The sequence below is a fragment of the Eucyclogobius newberryi genome, unplaced genomic scaffold (genome assembly GCF_026437365.1).
Source record: "Eucyclogobius newberryi isolate DKJ021-1_F unplaced genomic scaffold, fEucNew1.0.hap1 SCAF_3, whole genome shotgun sequence".
Classification (NCBI taxonomy): domain Eukaryota; kingdom Metazoa; phylum Chordata; class Actinopteri; order Gobiiformes; family Gobiidae; genus Eucyclogobius; species Eucyclogobius newberryi.
Window position 1 is genome coordinate 18,840,434 of NW_027315945.1, and position 19,092 is coordinate 18,859,525.

The 19,092-nt window shown below is 38.9% G+C and overlaps 2 protein-coding genes across 2 annotated transcripts; both read right to left on the minus strand.

The window, feature by feature from the left end:
• Window positions 1–935: 935 nt before the first annotated feature.
• On the minus strand, window positions 936–8,261 carry LOC140373912 (lysosomal-associated transmembrane protein 4B-like). Its single transcript, XM_072460648.1, has 7 exons — window positions 8,040–8,261; window positions 6,281–6,392; window positions 5,934–6,010; window positions 5,460–5,582; window positions 5,280–5,366; window positions 3,823–3,918; window positions 936–1,300 (listed from the first exon to the last, which is right to left on the minus strand). The coding sequence occupies exons 1-7, from the start codon at window positions 8,127–8,129 to the stop codon at window positions 1,214–1,216; spliced, it is 672 nt and encodes a 223-aa protein (XP_072316749.1). The 5' UTR covers window positions 8,130–8,261; the 3' UTR covers window positions 936–1,213.
• An 837-nt stretch (window positions 8,262–9,098) lies between these two features.
• On the minus strand, window positions 9,099–17,107 carry LOC140374490 (protein LYRIC-like). The gene is made up of 13 exons (XM_072461402.1): window positions 16,575–17,107; window positions 16,264–16,389; window positions 15,665–15,749; window positions 14,196–14,372; window positions 13,780–13,821; window positions 13,559–13,699; window positions 12,752–12,817; window positions 12,587–12,655; window positions 12,193–12,338; window positions 11,606–11,719; window positions 11,422–11,526; window positions 10,682–10,787; window positions 9,099–10,098 (listed from the first exon to the last, which is right to left on the minus strand). The coding sequence occupies exons 1-13, from the start codon at window positions 16,899–16,901 to the stop codon at window positions 10,037–10,039; spliced, it is 1,566 nt and encodes a 521-aa protein (XP_072317503.1). The 5' UTR covers window positions 16,902–17,107; the 3' UTR covers window positions 9,099–10,036.
• Between the last annotated feature and the right edge of the window lie 1,985 nt (window positions 17,108–19,092).

A 19,092-nucleotide genomic window follows, 5' to 3' on the forward strand; every position in this document is an offset into this window, starting at 1 on the left:
ACTCACATTTGCCGTAGACAGCATCAGTGCGGTTACTTTAGCCGAGGTTGACTCGGCACATCTACTTTAGTGGTTAAAAAAGCAACGATTTAAATATGCACATATCAGGAATAAGCATTATTATCATCACATTATGTTTGTTTATAGGAACACAGCCACAAGCATCTTCAGTAAAACTAGATTTTATTTTGAATGTATCAACAAATGTCACATTTTACTTCATTCTGTTTTAGTCTTCATGTCCAGGAGCCGCTGCCAATACCTGGTGTAACAGACCGTTCAGTTTGGACAGACTCCAGAGAACACAAGTTCTCCTCGTACAACAACCTGTACAATGTGACTTTATCAACAAACTGATGCCAGATCAGTGTAGCATCTGGACACATAAATAGCCCACAAAATAAATAAGTAAATAACAAAGAAAGATATATTTAAGTTATGGAGGTCAACTCAACATAAACAAAAACAAACCCAAAACAATATAGATGATATGTTTGGTATACTAGGCTGTGCATTGCATCACGTCAGATTTGGGCAGGTCCATTTCTTTTGGGAGCTTATGGTCAAGAGAAGGTTCACATCATCAGAGAAAGATTTTGGATGAACGTGATGACGTGATCAGGAGCTATAATCCATAACTTTATCACACATCACAAAAAGACTTCTAACATACAAAGACACAGTGGTGAACAAGTTTATACAGGTATTCAAATAAAATAGATCTGTTTTTGCAGAGCTTTTATGTTCAACTAAATACCAAATGTAGTAAATGTCACATGAAGTAAGTAGCAGACAATGGCCAATCAATCAATAACTGGACATAATTGCAAAATTGCATTTCCTTTGGACAATTTTTTTTTTTTTAATTTTTTGTCATTATCCTATAGTTGAAAATTACAATTAGAATTGAACAGAATCAGTTAAAGAACTTTTTCATGCTTGCAAATGCTTTAGTCCCACATAGTCAACGTCTGTGGGTAATATTTAACTTAAATTCATCCTAAACTGGTTAGAAAAACAAATTATGCAGGTAAAACTTCAGTCTGAACTGAAAAAGCATCAAATAAAATACAGGGCACACACATGCTGATTAATTGCATGCTTTCACTTTTACTCAATAACTGAATCCTGTGTAGGGTGAATCGTTTTGTGAGCGAGGCGTTATCGTTTGCTGGGTTTCTATTCAGACCAGGGTCCTGGGACACGCCCGTGTTTAGGCGGAAATGGAGGTGGAGTATGAAGGAGGAGCAGACTTTTCAGCAGGGAAAGCCACAGTATCGTCATACGGAGGGATCAGCACCTGCAAGAGAAGAGTCAGAGGAACAGGCGTCATTTCTACATTTGTTATGACAGCTGACACAAGACACTGGAACTGTGGTTAGGCTTAAGGCTAGTGCCCAGTCCAAACGGGATACTTACTTATACACACAAGAATGTAGACCTTGAGCTATAAAACCCTAAATCCTAATCAACCGTCTCTACATCAGTCAAGCTGAAATGTACTCGAAATTGTCTCTGTAAAATTTGCATATCATCATTTAGAATATTTGAATTGAACTATTGATGTAATTTTAGGAATCCATCAAATGCATCTCAAATTGTGACATTGTGTTGTGTACTTTGCTGTATTTGAGCTGATGTGAATGAGGAGCCAAGTTAGTTGTAATTTTAAATGTAATATGTACTTTTTTTTTACTGTTCACCTGCAGATAGAAAGTAACAGCAGCTAAATCTGAAGCGGATTGTCTTTTCCTTTGTAGCAATGGAATTTGTTCATGGTCACAGAGAAATAAAGCTGAAACTAAACTGGTAGCATTTCAATGTGTTAAAAGGTGCGTTTTTAGAACAAATGTACATGTCATTTTGCCAAATATATACATATGTTGCTCCAAAAGTAAAAAAGTTAATACATGACACACGAGTGAAGCAGCAACACATGCAATGTTTTTATTCCTCATATCCAGACCATTTACACATCTAAAGCTCATATTTTGCCTGAAAAAATTAGAGCCAAGATACTCAAACATTTTACAACTCAGTCTTCTAAATGGTTTCCCAAACATCTAGTAGTGACTCAAACTTGGCCCAAAAGACAAAAGCAGAGCGTGGAGGGGAATTTAGCCACAAAAATACATCACTGCAACAATTTTCCTCCTCCGAACAGTCAAAACAGATTGGCCTGATTTATGCATAAAAGTACGAATTTTAAAAAGCTAAGAACAAAAAAATAAAAATAAAAAAGAGCATATCATTACATAACAGGACTAATGGCTACATCTGCTCTAAGTACATAGAAGTAGTAAATTAATTTAGCACATGTTTGGGAAGAATTCACCTCATTTGGAGCAGATTAACCCCCCTATGTGGAAGCACAATTACACACGTCTGCCCCAAACTGAAAAAGTGCAGGAGAGCAGAGGTGAAACTAATGTTATGAAAGGAAATATGGCTTCTTAAAATGATTTCCTTTTTTATTTTGTATGAATGGCGTAACAGACTGGAGTCTGTGTCAAAGAAATCTGGAAAATGCATCAAGGGGTCGTTTTCGGTGTAGCTCAAATTTACTGCAGATCAGTCCAATGGCACTTACAAGAACCAATAATAGTTTTCTGCCTTTTTGCTGAAATATATTATAATTGGCCAAGAGAACAGAGCTTTGTCACACCTCATCCTCATGAACATACTGCCCCTTCATTTTGATTATCATACTCAAACTACAATAGGAAGAACTTTAATTTTCAGGTGTTGTAATAATACCTTGCTCTCTTACTGGGACAAAAACTCTACTCTCCATGATGCAAATCCTTTATTAATAGATAAGCAACATGATTTAGAGATAGGATATGTGTTGGATAGGGTTAAGTTAGGGTTTGCAGGCGTGTGTGTTGGAAATGCTATAGAACAAGTTGAATGGTTGTGTAATGTTGGTTATAAAGTGAAAATAGCAAATGTGGAAGTATGTTGACACGAGCATAGGTTAAAGCTACAGATAATGGAAAATAATCCCCCAATTTGAAACAAGTCATTTTTATTTTTGCCGCTTCATTTGTTTTTTCCATTAAACTAAATTAAAAATGTGAGACAAGTGGTGCAGGGCCAGACCGGAGCGACCGCACAGAGCAACATGACCCGACTTACAGTACAACTACTTTCCTTTGGGTCGTAATGTCTTCACCAGCAGCAAACGTCGACTAAAACAATCCAGCACGAGTGAAACAATAGCTCTTCTGCGTAATGACTTTACAGCTGCCAGACAGAAAACTAACGGCGAAAGTAATATATATACAGAAAATGGATATACACCGTGACTTTTGGAAAATGGCAAATGATAAGAAGTCTAACCCAAGTTATAAACGTTAAACCCATGACTCCACTATCCTAAAAACTACTAAAAATGTGAATGAACAAAAAATTCACAATAAAGTTTCATGCGTAACAACAGGAGAACAAAGAGAAAGCAGATTCCACTTCCTGTATCAAAAAAGTGCTTCAGATTAGACCTCAAAAACACAATCATTTGTCGTTTGGACCGTTCTCTTCATGAAGTATATATTTTATAGCCAAAACATGGATTAGATTACAAATAAACTCTCCGACTTTCTGGAAAAGATAACGTCACAAACACTGCAGTAACAAATCATACTAACCCATTTACACTTAGCAAATAAACATCACAGCTGACAAATCCACAATAAACCCACTTTGGTTTTCTGTACTGGCCCTGTTAAGTATTATTATTATTATTAAGTAGCCTCATTTTGGTCAGGTACAAACTAATAATCAGTGCAGCGGTTTCTTTATTAATCAGTGATAGATACTTACTGTGGTGTCATTGGTGGTGATGTAATTCAGTATTTCTGTAGCGCCCCAGCTACTCACGTACACGTAGCATCTCCACACACATAATATTAAGTAGCCCTGTGGACACACAAACAAACAATACAGTGAATACAAATACCGTACCAATGAAATAAAACGCAATATATCGCTTAACTCAATGAAATAAAATCTCTCACTGGCGGGTATGAAACTGGAATTAACGGGGTCTAAAACAGCACTAAATGATTAAGGGATTAGCCTCTGGTGCCCCTTTAAGGTTGCATACATGTGCCTTTAAACATCCTTTATTCGGTTCAGGTGACTAAACTGAATCGCTTTCTTTTTAGAAACTAGTTACAAGCTGGAGGCTATTTCATAAAACTGGTTTATTTTCCAAGATGGGCTCAAATGGTCAGGTCTGACTTATTTAGTTGTTATTTCGGGTTCATAAATCTGTCTCACCCTGAGTCTTACTTAGACAAGAAAGTTAACCTGGTCCGGAGCAGGTTTAAAGTCCAAGCTTGTCCTCAACTCTGTGTAAACTCTCCACTTTGATTTAACTTTTCAAAAAGGGAGAAAATATTTTAGCAATGTACCAAAATGTTTTATTATTAGATTAATGTTACTTGACTCCTAGGTTCCACTCTCGGGCGGCGTGGGGCCCTTCTGGGTGGAAATTGCATATTGCTAGACATAATTTTCTCATTTATAAATAACAACATGAGCAGCACAATGAGTGGGTTTGATCCTTGATCCTGTGGCTTGGAGATGGTAAAATGCCCCTCATGTGCAGTGAGTATTAAGTGTTGTAAAGTTTGCTCATTCATTCATTTAATTCCTCTTCTCTCCTCTTTTTCCTTCTTATTTCCCTCTTCTCAGATTATGTCTCACCAAACACAGGTGAGTCTTTATGTCTTGAGAGGTCGGTCCATATTTTCGCTCCATCCTCGTGGGCTGTCAAAGCCGTTCTTATTAGCAGCAGTATCAAACCCGTCTTCCTGAGCCCAGTTTGTCTACCAGAAGTGATCAAAGGGAGGGGGAAATTAGGAGCGCGTTTTGTGCCTCGACCAACTCCATGCAAGTCTCTGTCTAAAGGAATTCACTGAGAGGCTTCAGAATCTCGCTTTGATTTCAGTTCAACTTTGCTGCTCTCTGGTCGCCTGCATCGCACAGCGCTGCTCGTCACTTCCTCTAATCTCCTCCCTACGCGAGCCTGCATTAGAAACGAATGGAAGCGGCTCTTTCAAGTGGCTCAAGTCGCTGCTGGTGTGAGCGTGCTGTAAATCTGAGTGAGACTGGTGAAACAGACTAAGCTTGAACTCCTGTGTTTATGCTCAGTCAAGTGAGAAGTCGGGCAGAAAGCCTGGCTTTACTGAACGACTTTTATGAAACAGCCCCCTGCTTCTACTACCAAACACAATAAAACACAATGAAAATTCATAATAAAAAGTTAATTTGACCTTTCCAATGAGAATACAGGCGATAAAAAACACCACAGCAACAGCCATGTAATCCATGTCAACTTCTTTGTCCAGGAAATTATCAGGCTACAAAAAAAAAAAGAGTTCATGTTAGTTCTTTGCACATATTTACAACACAAACAAACAAACAAACAAACAAACAAACGGTCGACTACTCACCAGCTGTTTGACATAGTCCCGTATGGTGCTGGGGTTAAAAATAAGGCACAGAGCCACAATCGTGTTCAGGCCAAAGTCAAAACACTCGTAGCACAAGAACGGGATGATCCAAGCCGGTCGCAGCTGAATAAAAGAGAATCATTCTTTTTTTTAAAGCGTTATGGAGAAACAGTCCTATGTTTGTTTTATTGTTCATGATCATCTAAACAGCTGATTTTCAGAGCTGGTTCCAGTCGTTGCATAGTTTGAAATGATTATAGTTTAGTTGGTTTATACATATCTGTCATTACAGGCTCTATCCACGTGAACCAAAAACATAAAAGTGATATTATTAAAACATACTGGCTGTTAGTAGAAAGGTCATTATGTCTACTTTAGTTTGTAGACCAAATACATAATATAAAACGATCTGGTTTGATTCGATTATTAATTATTATTGATGTTGAACAAGTGGTAATACTGATTGTCTGTTACCTTGAAAGCGCCGTATGTTGCCATGCCACTTATGATTATCATCAGCAGAGAAATGGCCGAGACAATGTATAGCGTGTCTGAAATAAAAACAACATTACATTCTCATAAATAAGCGGCTCATCAGTAAGATAAGCACTAGCCAAGTGGAGTTCACACCAGCAGAATGTTCTAATCCTCTAAATCTGAGTTAGTATAGTCATTCACAATCTAATGCCAGCTGCAGCATATGTTGTGCCAGGAGCTGTGTTCCCTGCAACACCTGTCGCCACGAGAAGACTTTGCACAGAACAGAAAGCACGAGTTTGCTTCCGACGTCTTACAGAATCCTAAAGTCCACTAGTACTTACTGCCATCATCCATGACATCCAGGCCGGTGGACAACTCTGCGCTGATCAGGTGGTGCATGTGCGGGTCCCACAGAGCAGGAAGCAGGATGGTCAACACCACCAAATTGAAAAGCTGAAAATACAAAAGACATGATCAGTAGTGTTTTGAGTCTTGAGCTGTAGCACACGCATTCTCCCCCAACACTGCAGAAAGATGCAAATGTTGTTTAGGTGAGGCAGTAAACATTATATGGAGGATTTTACGTGCACTCTTTTCCTTCATGTCTTTAACTGTTTTGTGATTTTAATGCATTATGTTCCATTGTGTGAAGCACTTTGAATTGCCTGGTTTAAAAACTGTACTCTACAAATAAATGTGCCTCGTCTTGCCTTATTTTTCTTTAAGTGGAGTTTTGCTTAGGTTTTTTGTGAAGTCCAGTGAGTGGATGAAAGGTGCTCTTTGCTCCACAAATGTTACTTTATTTTAAAACAAAAGAAAGATCTGTATTGTCTAAAATATGCATTTAATCCAGAGGATCTAGAAGAAACACTGAGTGTGTCGAAGTTTAGTCTATACAGACTGCGTGAGGCGAAGATCGTTCTCAAAGTCTTTATTTGAGTAAAACAGGGAAAAACAGGCAAAACAGTAGCATGTTGTTCGTCTTGCAGCTGAGATTCGACCCGTCACAAGCTTTAGCTGTGTTTTATATAGCTGTTGCTTGGGTCTGATAAAAAGGGCCTGACCTTCACTATGACATCCGCTCTAAGATTGTTTAGACTAGTCCACAGATAATCAGAAAATACACAGAATAGTTAAAATACACAGAATAGTTCATTGTGACCCATATGCAGCAAGATCGTCTTGACTCATGATAAATAGGACACAGACATGACAATAATTTGATCAATATCCACAATTCCCCCTTTTGATCACATCCACATGTGATCACACTAAAGAGGCGCCAGATGCAACCTCACAAAATAACAGAACGTAACCTCCCAAAAAACATATTAAATGTTTAAAAATCAAATCATTATATAATCAAGCAAATCCTTAAAATAACTCATTTAGTATGTACTGTGTATTTTCAGATGATCAGAAAATACACCGAATAGTTAAAATACACAGAATAGTTCATTGTGACCCATATGCAGCAAGATCGTCTTGACTCATGATAAATAGGACACAGACATGACAATAATTTGATCAATATCCACAAGTGGCATGAAACCTGGATGTCAGAGAAAGGCAAAGCTTCTAACGTGAGAGACATAAATTATACTTTGTTTTGGTCTGACCTGGGCTCAAATCATGACTCATTCACGATCCCCTTGACGAACTGCAATGGAAATTCCGTGATAGTGACAAAGAAGCTGCTCACCTGCTACCTGAGAAGGCCTATTGTTAATTTATTGATAGGAAGAGAAAACCCTGGAATTTTCCACAAACCGAGTTTTAAAAGACAACAGAAACCTATAGTTATCCCAGTACTGGATTTGGTCAAAAAACAAAACCATCTCAAATCAGCCACGGTTACATTCTGTAGACCTAGAAAACATAAGTGAAAATATTGATGTCGTTACGTTTTGACATAGCAATAAATCCCATGCGTTATGAATGTAATGACATAAAACATCTGAACAGAAGCAAAGAGACAATGCCGACTATATTTATGAATGAAAAAGAGGTTAACTTGTTGTCATCTGCGGCTGGGCTGCGGTCATGTTAAATCGTTAAATAAACAGATGTAACATGTTACGGTGGAGAGGCGGTGCTCACCATGCGCCACACGCCGAGGATGATGGTCCCTGTGCGGACATGGCAGCACAGGCAGCAGCTGGTGGAGGAGCCCGGCGACAGCAGCGTCATCTTTACCCTTCACCGATGCACACACTGTTTACATCGATCTTTATTGCAATCAGAGAGTTCACGAGTCGCTTCAGTCCAAACTGTGGAGCTTTTGGAGGCGCTCTGCACCTGGAGGAGATATATGTGCATGGGAGGGAGCGGATTAACGCAGAGCAGAGGTGAAGTTAGCGTAAAGAAGATAAGACTTTCAGTTTCACAATAAAAGAAAAAAAACCGTACATTTTTAACTAAAAGACACATTGTCAGTTATCGAAACATTTTCACTACAATGTAACATTATGGGGGATTCTATAGTGTACATTTTTAGTTTTAGTCTTATAGAAATTATCAAACATTTGCAAATATACCTTTTCTTCTTCTTTATGGTTTTATGGCGGCTGGTATCAAAGTGTTACATTACTGACAGACTTTATTCTTTAGACTTCATTTAGACTGCCTATACTGCAGATGTTTTTTATCAGAATTTATTACCCCCCCTCACCCCCCACCCAATCCCTTACCTTTTCGATATCAGAGATTACATCACATTTTAGAATCCGACAATACGACACATCGCTCTGTCCAATAACTTCCGGTTTGATTACCAGCAGCTTGACCATGGAGTTTGACAGTCAACTTAATCTCAAGGGGCCAATCCCATCACGCAGCATAATCTAACCTAATCTGGTTTTCCAGAAGGTTGTAGAATATTTGCCTGCAGTGGATATTTTAGTAACACTAAATTAAATTAAAATTAAAAGTCGTTATTTTCACCAGGCATCTCCAGTGTAGGTAGCTGATTCCCAAATCCCCATGTAACATCATACTCACAGAACTGTTAAAAGGAACATAAAAGCATTCACTAATATCAACCCAAACTGTAGTAAAATTAGATTGATATAAAATGATCACTACCAAAATCCAGTTCCACAATGAATAGGGCCAGTGCAGCCGCTGTAGCAGCTGATGTTCTCAGACCTGAAATTTAACTTTTTTTTTTTTAAAAAGGACTTTATTTAGTAATTTTTACATATGGCTTTCACATTTCTTTTATTACAAACAGGTTGTAAAAAAGATTGAGATTTTGAACCAACCACAAGTTGATGACAATGGGACAATTACTGTACTGTAGGATCACAAGGTCCTGGTCATGAAAGTCACAAATGAATAACAAAACAGTGGTACAACCATTTTCATAGGACACAAATGTTCTTCCAAGTACATCTAGTCAAGATCAAATCAATTGCAATTATATGTGTCAATACAATTGTGCTATCCAGAAAAGTTTGATTTCAAAACGTTGGATCATGAGCAATTCATCTATTAGACATTAGTGTGAAAGAAAGCAAATGATGGACTAGAGATTTTCATTCATGGTTTTGAGAATCGTAAAAGGCATGATGTTTCTTCTCACAATAGCGACATTCATATTTGACATCATCTGTTCCATTTACAGTGTACAGCTTGTGTGTTCAGTGCCTTACAACAAATGCTGCCTTGTGATAAAACCAGAAAAAGTCCCAGGTAGTTTTTGTACCATTAAATCAACAAAAATAAAACCAAAGTTATGGCCAATAAGTTGTGCCCCAACGGTTTCCTCCTGATAGAAAACCATTGTGAGTTACCATCGACGCTGCAACAGAATCTAGACAAGCTCATACGTACTACTACAATACAACTCCTTCAAATCAGTTTTCATCGGTTTTTGATTAGATGATGGAATCAAGAGTATCAAAGTCATATTTAAAATCTGCAACACAGCATTAAGTTAGATTGCACTGCATCTAGGTCGGGTTTAGAACATCCGGTGGCTGATCAAGCAACAGGTAGAAAAAAAAATGTTTTTCCAGACCATTGTCAAGTCTGTAATTTCAAAGTTTGTCAGAAAAGGAGTTGCATAAACAGGATTTTGAGTCTGTTGTCCTGTCTCATGTCTCCCGTCTCACTTTCTTCTTCTTTGCTGGTTTGGGGGCTTGGCTCTCAGGTTTTTCTGTGAAAAACAATAACACATTAAAGAGGTTGTTGAGTAAACATTTCAAAGTCATAAATGTTATTGTACACTTTTGCCACCGCACTTAACCTCATTGAGAATCTTTGATGTGCTGGCGTAGACTCGCCCATCATGAGTCCAACATTCAGGGTCAAATGAAACAAAATAAAGCTCAACTTTGTCAATACTATCAATGAACCGGTTGATTTGCCAGCTGTAGTGACCTTTCAACCAATCAGTTTGAAGCATTTGACCAAGAGTTCCTGATTGATGATGTGTAGAACTCAACGATATAAAATTAAGATAAGATATAAGATAAGATATTCCTTTATTGTCGCCCATGGGGAAATTTCATAAGTTGACCTCAGGGTTTGAATTAATATACTAAAACCACTAACAGTTGGAGGCCATAAAACCTGGCCATCCTGGGTGGGGAAATAAATAATAATAAACATCTTCGGTCAGGTAGCCAGCAGATTTCTTGTCTGGGACGAGAGCGTTGCTCAATGGGAAAATGAAACCTTTTTTGGAGTGTATAATACGTCCCATAATCTGTTGATCAATATATCAATATTTCCCTTACGTTGTGTTGAAGCAGGGACGCTCTTGGCAGTGGGCTCCACAGTCGCTGGCTTTTGTGGCACTTGTGTGACAGGAACATTCTCCTTCATATTTCGTTCAGCTTTCACCTGAATAAAAAGGATAAGATAAAGTTAACGTGTTAAATTCCTTAACAATAGAAAACATATTACACATTAACAAAATAAATAAAATGTCTCCTGGATGGAGCAATGATCTGAATTTAACACCATTATTTTAAGTGGTCAATAGCATATTCATTGAATGAAGCATTCACCGGTAGAGTACATTTAATCTGATCTACGAGTTGATGTAGCCCGTGTAAATCTGCATTGATGGGGCCACTGTAGCCTCCTAACAAAAACTATACCTAACACATTATAGGATTTTCTGTGAAGACTACATAGAGGCTTTTCTCATTAATCAGCTGGTTAGTTTTTATTTGTGAATCGTATTTATGTGACAGTTTAACAGATGGGACATAATAGGCCATTCCGCTGTCTTAACATTTTTACTACAGCTAAATTCTAAATGTGATTTATACCTGTAATATCTGTCAATTTGAAGGATTTTTTTTAAATAAAATTTAAAAATTCAAAATGTTTATCCATGATGTCCTACTAAAGTAAAATGCTAAATAAGTAAACTATAAAATACCTATCAAACATTTTGCACCTTTACTTCACTAAAACAAATATATCGATGATACTAAAAGTTACAGCAAGGTAAAATGAGTTGTATGACCTCATTAGCAGCTAGTCTGAGAGTCTGGACCGAGGCTGGGATCTCCTGAACCGGAGGCAGCTGTTTCACTGAGGACACAGGGGCCTCCTTGTCTGGCTCTTCGCCCTTCACAAACAATTTAGACAAAAATTATTGTAGAGTAAAGTATAAATACCTGTTTGACCAAACCAGCATGTTATCATACCTGTCCAGCAGTGGCACCCTCTTCAGCTGCCTTCTTCTTCTTTTTCTTCTTCTTTTTACCTTTAGCTGCTCCATCACCAGATGTGTCTTCTTTGTCCTTTTCATCATCATCATTCTAAAAGAAAAAGAAACACATTTTTTGAATGAAAATAAGCATGTGTGAAGCCACTACCACTTAAAGAATACATCTAAATGCTACTGTCATCTGGTGTAAACAAAACTAAGAGGAATGCAGCCAGAGGGTGTCAAGAGTAACAATTATACATATAAATGGGTCTCAAGCTCATTTGGAGCAGGGGCCGAAATGATAAAAAGCTGTTGGTCGGGGGCTGCGTTATTACTACATTAATACAAAACAAGACTTGTATCCTGTGATTGGCCATTAATAAACAGAAATAAGAATCATCCAGCAGAGAGTTTGAGACCTTTATAGATCCCCAGTTGTATATCAAGTCTACATGTACAGCAAGTCAAGTCCACCATTTGCTCCACTCCCCATGTTTACACAATCCAAACACAATCTAAACTAATGCTGGGGTTTTCTGGGGTGAAATATACATTTCAGAGAGTAGAAAGATGTGCACTTACAGCCGCCTCAATGAGAAGGTTGTTCTTATCCGGTTCTTGGACTGAGGGCTCCTCCACCGGGACAGGATCAGGGGCAGGCTCTTCATAGTTACCCCAAACCTCAGCGGGAGCGTTCCAGTCAGAGTTGCAATCAATACCACCACCATCTGATTAACATGACAAATTTAAATGTTACAATATTTTTTGTTTTTTATCATTGTTTACATTCATTCCGACTGTCTACAAGAATGCTACATGTATTAGTATTTTTTTTCTTAAATCTATGTAGTACATTTATTTAATACATCTAAAATTATAATTAATAGGAAAATAATGAATCCATACAATTTTAGTAAGGGGAAAATCAGCTCTAGAGCACAACACAGAAAAAAGGTTAACAAATGTTTCCACTTACTGATGCCGGACCACTCGTCATCCACAGCCGGTTGATTGAGCCATGGCAGCTGACTCATAGACTTCGGCTCTACAGAAAAAAAAAAACGGATACTGAATTATGACTTCATCCATAATAATAAGGATCAAACCAGGCTAGTTTCACGGATCAGAAAGGTCGTCTTACCAGCAGATGGCATGCCCAATCCAGTGAAAGTCCCAAGAGTGCTGCGATCAATAACAGTCCACGATCCTAGAGAACAGGGGAACATGCCATTTTTAAACCGGTATTCATCAATCACAAAATCTGTAATTTCAGTGCAGCTCAGTTAACTTAACTTTCGTTATTTTTATTTATTTAAATATGGACATAGCATTTACATTAGACGAAACCAGATGCAATGTTTTAAGTGTTATAGCAGAATCTGCTAATTTCCAACACCTGTCCATTGGGCCAATTTAGAGTTGCCAATTTTTACCTAACACATGCATGTCTTTGGACGGTGAGAGGAAGCCGGAGAACCCACGGTAACACGGGGAGACATGCAGACTCCACCCAGAGAGATCATGTGATGTTGGTCTGGTCCGGGAATTGAACCCATGATCTCCTTCTTGGGAGGCAAGAGCGTTGACCGCCTTTGCCACCGTGCAATGCCCATTCTAATGGGCATTGAACAATGTATAGCAAAAATATCACTCAACCCGCAAAAGAAATGTTCAGTATCAGTTCAAAAATATATACAAAATCAAGACAGGGAAACAGTATATACTATTTGATAGGTAAATGTATTCTCACAATCTTGAAATGTGTATGTATTAGTATTGCTTTTTGAAGTAAGAACAAATGTAAGAGTTGCCATTAAACATCAAGACCTCCTTTTGTGGCAAAAAAGTCATTGTAGTTCAATCTTCCGCTTCTATTTTGTGTGTAATGGTTCATATCTGATTAGCACATCTGCTCTCTGAACAGTCCCAGTTCAAGCACAAAACATACCATCAATTTCAGAGCCCCAAAGTGAAGCAGGCTCCCGTTTACTCGTCCAGTTTACAGTCTTTGAATCCACTGTCTGAGGGGGGACTTTTTTCACCTCTGCCTTGTGGACAGGGGCAGCGGCGGGTTCAGTCTTCACAGGGACTACGAAAAAGGAGCATTAGTAACAATCATTTTAAATTGTGATTGCAAAGAGATTGCGTAAAATAAGTGAGTTTAAATACCGTTGGCCACATCAGCCTCAATCTTCTCCGGTTTAACTTCTCCTACAAAAAGGAACAAAGAATAAGCACATAAAACAATTCAAGTTCCTGGCCCAAATTCAATTGAGCTCAGTTGAACAGGGACCTGGTAATTCAGGAGGTTGTATACAACTTTTGTCTAGGAAAGAGTCCCACCCTATATATTATGCGTTATCCAAAGCCCAATTCAAGTCAAGGCTGGGCAATTATTATCAAAATAATAGTATGGTTTGTGTGTTTAGTAGCAAAGGCTACACTAATGTATCCTTGGTAAATTAGCCACATGCTAACATGAACATTGGAAAATGACTTGGATGCCGTGGAGGCCTACCCACGCCCCGATCAGACCAAGGCAAGGCACCTAGGCTTTGGGAAACACCCACTACCTCATTTCCTACCTCCTTTCTTCTTTTTTTGGTTGGCAGGTGGTGCCGCTGCAGAGACCTTCTGCTGCTCTGTGGCAGTTGTAATTCGAGAGTCACCCCCTCCTGGACTGGAGGAGCCATCACTGGAGCCTTTGTCCTTTTTTCGCTGCTCACGCTTTTCCTTATTACTGACCTTGGTTTCCCATGTGCCTAAAAAGTAAGTAAATAATTGTGTAGTACTAGTATTACAGGCAACAATGTGTAATAATTGGATTAGAATAAGACATGTGAAATGCGTGCCAACGAGGCACTGTTTTAGTAGAGAAAACCTTGAACTGGGCCAACAATCAGTTAAAATCCAGACCTGTCCTATCCCAAATTCTGGTCGGATTCAAGCACGGCAGATGCCCCACCTGCTCACTCCGATCAGCTGATGCCAACCTCCCTTCTCCCCTTAACAAGACTTTGCCAGAATACACACTTCAATTCTTTATGAAGAGTAGAGCTGGGTTTCGATTCGAATTTCTAGAAATCGATTCGATTCCAATTTTTACGTTTCAAAATCGTTTTTTTCCGATTTCTCAGATTCCATCCGATTCGCTCCGATTTCCGATTCGATCCGATTTCGATTCGATCCGGGGGTTAATGTTATTAAAAATGAAAAATGTATTTGAACCGTTTCCTTCACTTCATGACTGTGTAGAGAAGCAACAAAACTAGTATTATATCAATATTAAACAGCAAATCTTACAAGTATTGGTAGTTACTGATGGCTGGAAGACTGATGAAAAGGTTAAGGGTCAATCTACCTTCAAGAAAGATAATCCAGGAGTCCTGAATTATCTTTCATGAAAGGTAGATTGAAGTTCACTGAGGGAAATGTAGAAAATAATTTGAATTTAAAAAAAAAAGAAAAAAAAAAAAAGAAATAAAAAAAAGAAAAAGAAAAATCGATCTTTGGACTTACAAATCGATAATCGGTCATTAATATGCAAATCGATTAAAAATCGGAAAATCGATTATTTCAACCCAGCTCTCGGTTGTCCCTAGAGTCCAACTCAAAACACGTCAATCATGCCAATCTAAACTCTGGGATATTACAAAGTGACCAGACTGAAATCGATCTGTATAAAAATACAGAAAGATATTCTGGATTTACCAGGCAGACCAGGACTAAACACAAGACCAGTTGCCCCCACCATCTAGAAGTTCCTGTCCAAACACAGAGATTCACCCACATCAACCATGAAAGAAAAACTGAAAACCCATCCCTTCAAAACAGCCTTTTCATAACGCCATCTTTATTAGTTTTATTTATGTTTGCCTCCCCTATGTAACGCATCTTTGGGCATCTTGAAAAGCACTAAATGTTATGCATTATCAAATCATCATTAAGTTCACTTCAAATGCACAAATGAATTCTACCAAGACATTTAGCATAATCAAATTCTACAGACACAAAAGGACACACAGTATATTTGATATGAACAGATATTGCTCACCTTCTTCTGGTTCCTTGCCCTCTGTGGTGACTATCTTAGTTGGCTCCTTGGCCGCTTGTTTGGCCTTCTTCTTAGATTTCTTTACCTACAAGTAAAATAACTCAGTTCGCCATTGGTGAAAGGGGGAGTGATATGGATACCATACCAAGGCAAGTCATAGCCCAAAAAAGCAACTGAGGAAGGAAATACTGACTTTGTTCAATCAGGGACAGTTAATCAAATCATTATAAAACAACATTATAAACAACAAGCCATCTATACATTTAACGGCATAGGTTTTTTTTTTATGTTTCAAAGTTGTTTCATGTACAATTGTAATAACTGAATAACATGCAAGGCCTTTTCAGAGGCTCCCTCACTGAGGACACTGTAGCGTGGCATGTTTAAAACTGTAACATTATACTGCCAGCAACTGTGGTTACATCACTGCTGTGTGGCAGTAAGGAAGTAGAAATGTCTCATTCATGCCACTGAAAATGTCAGATAGGGATTTCATTTTCATTTTTGGATGTGTTCATAGCTTTGATCCGAATTGTTTGTGTTAGATAGCACTTCTGGCGTCAACTTTAACGTGATAAGCATAAATCACAGTGACTTGCCTCAGTAATCTTCTCGGTCTTGACTTCAGGAGGGGGCGGCTGATGGTGATGTGGCACTACCTCCTCTGACACTACGGCTTCTTCCTCCTGCGGCTCCACCACTGCTCTGCCATTGGGCTGAGATTTCTGAGTAAACAATTAAATATAAAAAAAAATCAAATTATTCATACTCTTAATAAAAAAACACAGGTTAGCAGACACAGTTTCAATCAATGACGTCCTTTGAAGTGCTATGCTATGACATAGCAGCAGATGTAGCTGTCAGTTAGCCTGACAGCTAGTTAGCTAAGCTACAATCCGATCAAACTTACCTTCTCTGATTTTTTCTTCTTTTTCTTCGGCTCTTCCTTGGCTAGTTTAGACCCTCGTTTAACCTCACCAGCAGGATCGTCCACGGCTTTAATGGTGGGTTGTTTTTTGAACACAGCCCGAAACAGAGAGGCCCACAGAAGCACCATTAGTACCAACCCGGTGCATGCGGCTAAGAGAAGCACCCATGGCGGAATGAGCTCTGGACTCAACCCTAGATCCACGCCGAGCTCGGTTCGTATCCAGAGTTGACCACGAGAGAGCAGCTCAGAGAGCCGGGTAGTGACTAGTTTGACCTGCTGGGAGGCCACGTCCTGCCACTGCTCCATTTGAATCGTTTGTCAGCGACAACAGATTAGACACGCGTTGCTGGCTGCTGTTAGCGGGCTAGCCTAACCTTCCTGTGCTAGCTAGAAATAACGGTACGGGCTCGACATCCTGCAACAAAAACTCCTGCTCTCCACCATCGACATCGGTTCGTTGCCGCCCTCGGCTAACCGACTAAATGTAGCACCACAGTGTGATGAAATTTCCCAGCCAAAATTATAAACAGATTATAGGCTTAATGATTATTTTTGTCCGATGACAAGGCCACTGTTAGCTACTCATCAACGCTCCGCACTGGTATGAAGAGGTTTCACCTCATATGGCTCCATTTGACTGGAGGAAGTGCAACGCCTTCAGGAAAAACTCGGAAAAGCCGACACTTTACTTAAGACTTATCAATTATTCTCTCTGTAAACCCTTAACGTTTATTATTATCCTCTTTTAAATATACATTCATGTGTTTGTATATAAATGTTTGTAATTTTACTGTCACAGCTTATCATGTGATCGTTTTTCACCGCTTTGTTACATCTCAGAATCAGAAAAGGTTTATTAGGAACTTGCTTTGGTGCGCCAAAGATTCGGTGCAACATAAAACAATGAACTATGAGAGAATAAAGTTTAACGAATATAGATCAAGATCCATCTATATATGTGTATATAAATGTATATATATTAATATTTACATATATATACTGATATATATATATATCCATAAATATATATCTATATATCCATATATATATATTATATCGATATATATCGATATCAGTATATATATAAGATATTATATCGATATATATATTCATATATATCGATATATATCGATATCAGTATATATATAAGATAATCCTTTATTGTCCCACATGGGGAAATTTCATTGATGCAACACAGGTAGATACAGAGGTAGATACAGAAGAACAGAACAGATCACTTATAGGAAGTTTGAAAAACACTCTCAGTAGAAGATCTCTTATAAACAAAAACCCCTCTAGACAAAACCTCCCATTTCCCAACAGGGGATGGAGGGGAAAAATAATAAAGATAAAAATAAATAAATACCATTGCATGTGATCACGACAGTAATTGCACATGAATATGTGTCACGACAGTAATTGCACATGAATTGCACAGTAATTGCACATGAATCACGACAGTAATTGCACGGTAGGACTAACAGTGTTTGTTATAAAGTCTGACAGCAGCAGGAAGGAAAGACCTGCGAAACCTCTCCTTGATGAGGAGGTGGTTCCGCTGACACCAGTCCATAAAGTCCTGCGCCAGTCCTCTGTACTCCGCATCATCGTCGTCCGTGATGAGTCCGATGATGGCAGAGTCGTCAGAGAATTTCTGCAGGACACAGCTGTCCGTGTCGTGTCTAAAGTCTGCAGTGTAGAGGGTGAAGAGAAAGGGTGCGAGGACAGTGCCCTGGGGCGGCCCAACACTGCAGGTCCGAGTGTCAGACACACAGTCCCGGGCTCTCACAAACTGGGGTCGGTCTGTGAGGTAGTGCAGGATCCACTCTGCCAGGTCATACTCCACACCAGCCGTCTCCAGCTTGTTCCTCAGGAGCAGCGGCTGATGATGTTGAAGGCGCTGGAGAGATCGAAGAACAGGATCCTCACAGAGCTGCCAGGCTTTTCCAGGTGAGATAGATATAGATCTCTCTCTCGATCGATATATATATAGATCTCTCTCTCAATAGATATCCAGACACGTAAATCACCTCACTCAGAGTAATCAAGGACAGTAAGGACAGCTGTGATGTGTTTGCTAAGCTTTAACATGCTAAGTGAATAGGAATTACCATCAAATTCCTATTCACTTAGAAATTAGTCTAATTAGTAATGCAGCGCAGGAGACCTCGGGTGCACCACGAGACCTGATTCATAAGATGCATTGCTACCACGTTTGTGTAAATATCTCACGTTACAACAAAGGACACATGCGGTTTATAGTCAGGTACAACCCGTATATGGACAAGTTTGTAAATATATTCAGGAGCGTTGTACAGTCCAAAAAATACGGTAATCAGAAATTCTCATTTAATCATGGAACATAATAATAAATGTATTTGGATGAGAGACTCGGAATGCCAGCTTCCACAGTGGGCGGTAGAGCGTACAGTAGTGTCCTTGGGCAAGACACTTCATCCACCTTAGCTCCTGTGTCCATGTATGCTGGTGTATCAAA

Bases quoted from the DNA above. Each gene is read 5' to 3' on its own strand.
- LOC140373912 (XM_072460648.1), bottom strand. From the start codon at position 8,129: ATGACGCTGCTGTCGCCGGGCTCCTCCACCAGCTGCTGCCTGTGCTGC. The intron at 6,011-6,280 runs GTAAGTACTAGT...TTTTTATTTCAG, and splicing joins GGATGTCATGGATGATGGCA to ACACGCTATACATTGTCTCG. The intron at 3,919-5,279 runs GTCAAATTAACT...GTGTGTCCACAG, and splicing joins CCTGTATTCTCATTGGAAAG to GGCTACTTAATATTATGTGT.
- LOC140374490 (XM_072461402.1), bottom strand. From the start codon at position 16,901: ATGGAGCAGTGGCAGGACGTGGCCTCCCAGCAGGTCAAACTAGTCACT. The intron at 12,818-13,558 runs GTATGTTTTGTG...CCTGTTCTCTAG, and splicing joins TTGGGGCTCTGAAATTGATG to GATCGTGGACTGTTATTGAT. The intron at 12,656-12,751 runs GTAAGACGACCT...TTTTTTCTGTAG, and splicing joins ATTGGGCATGCCATCTGCTG to AGCCGAAGTCTATGAGTCAG.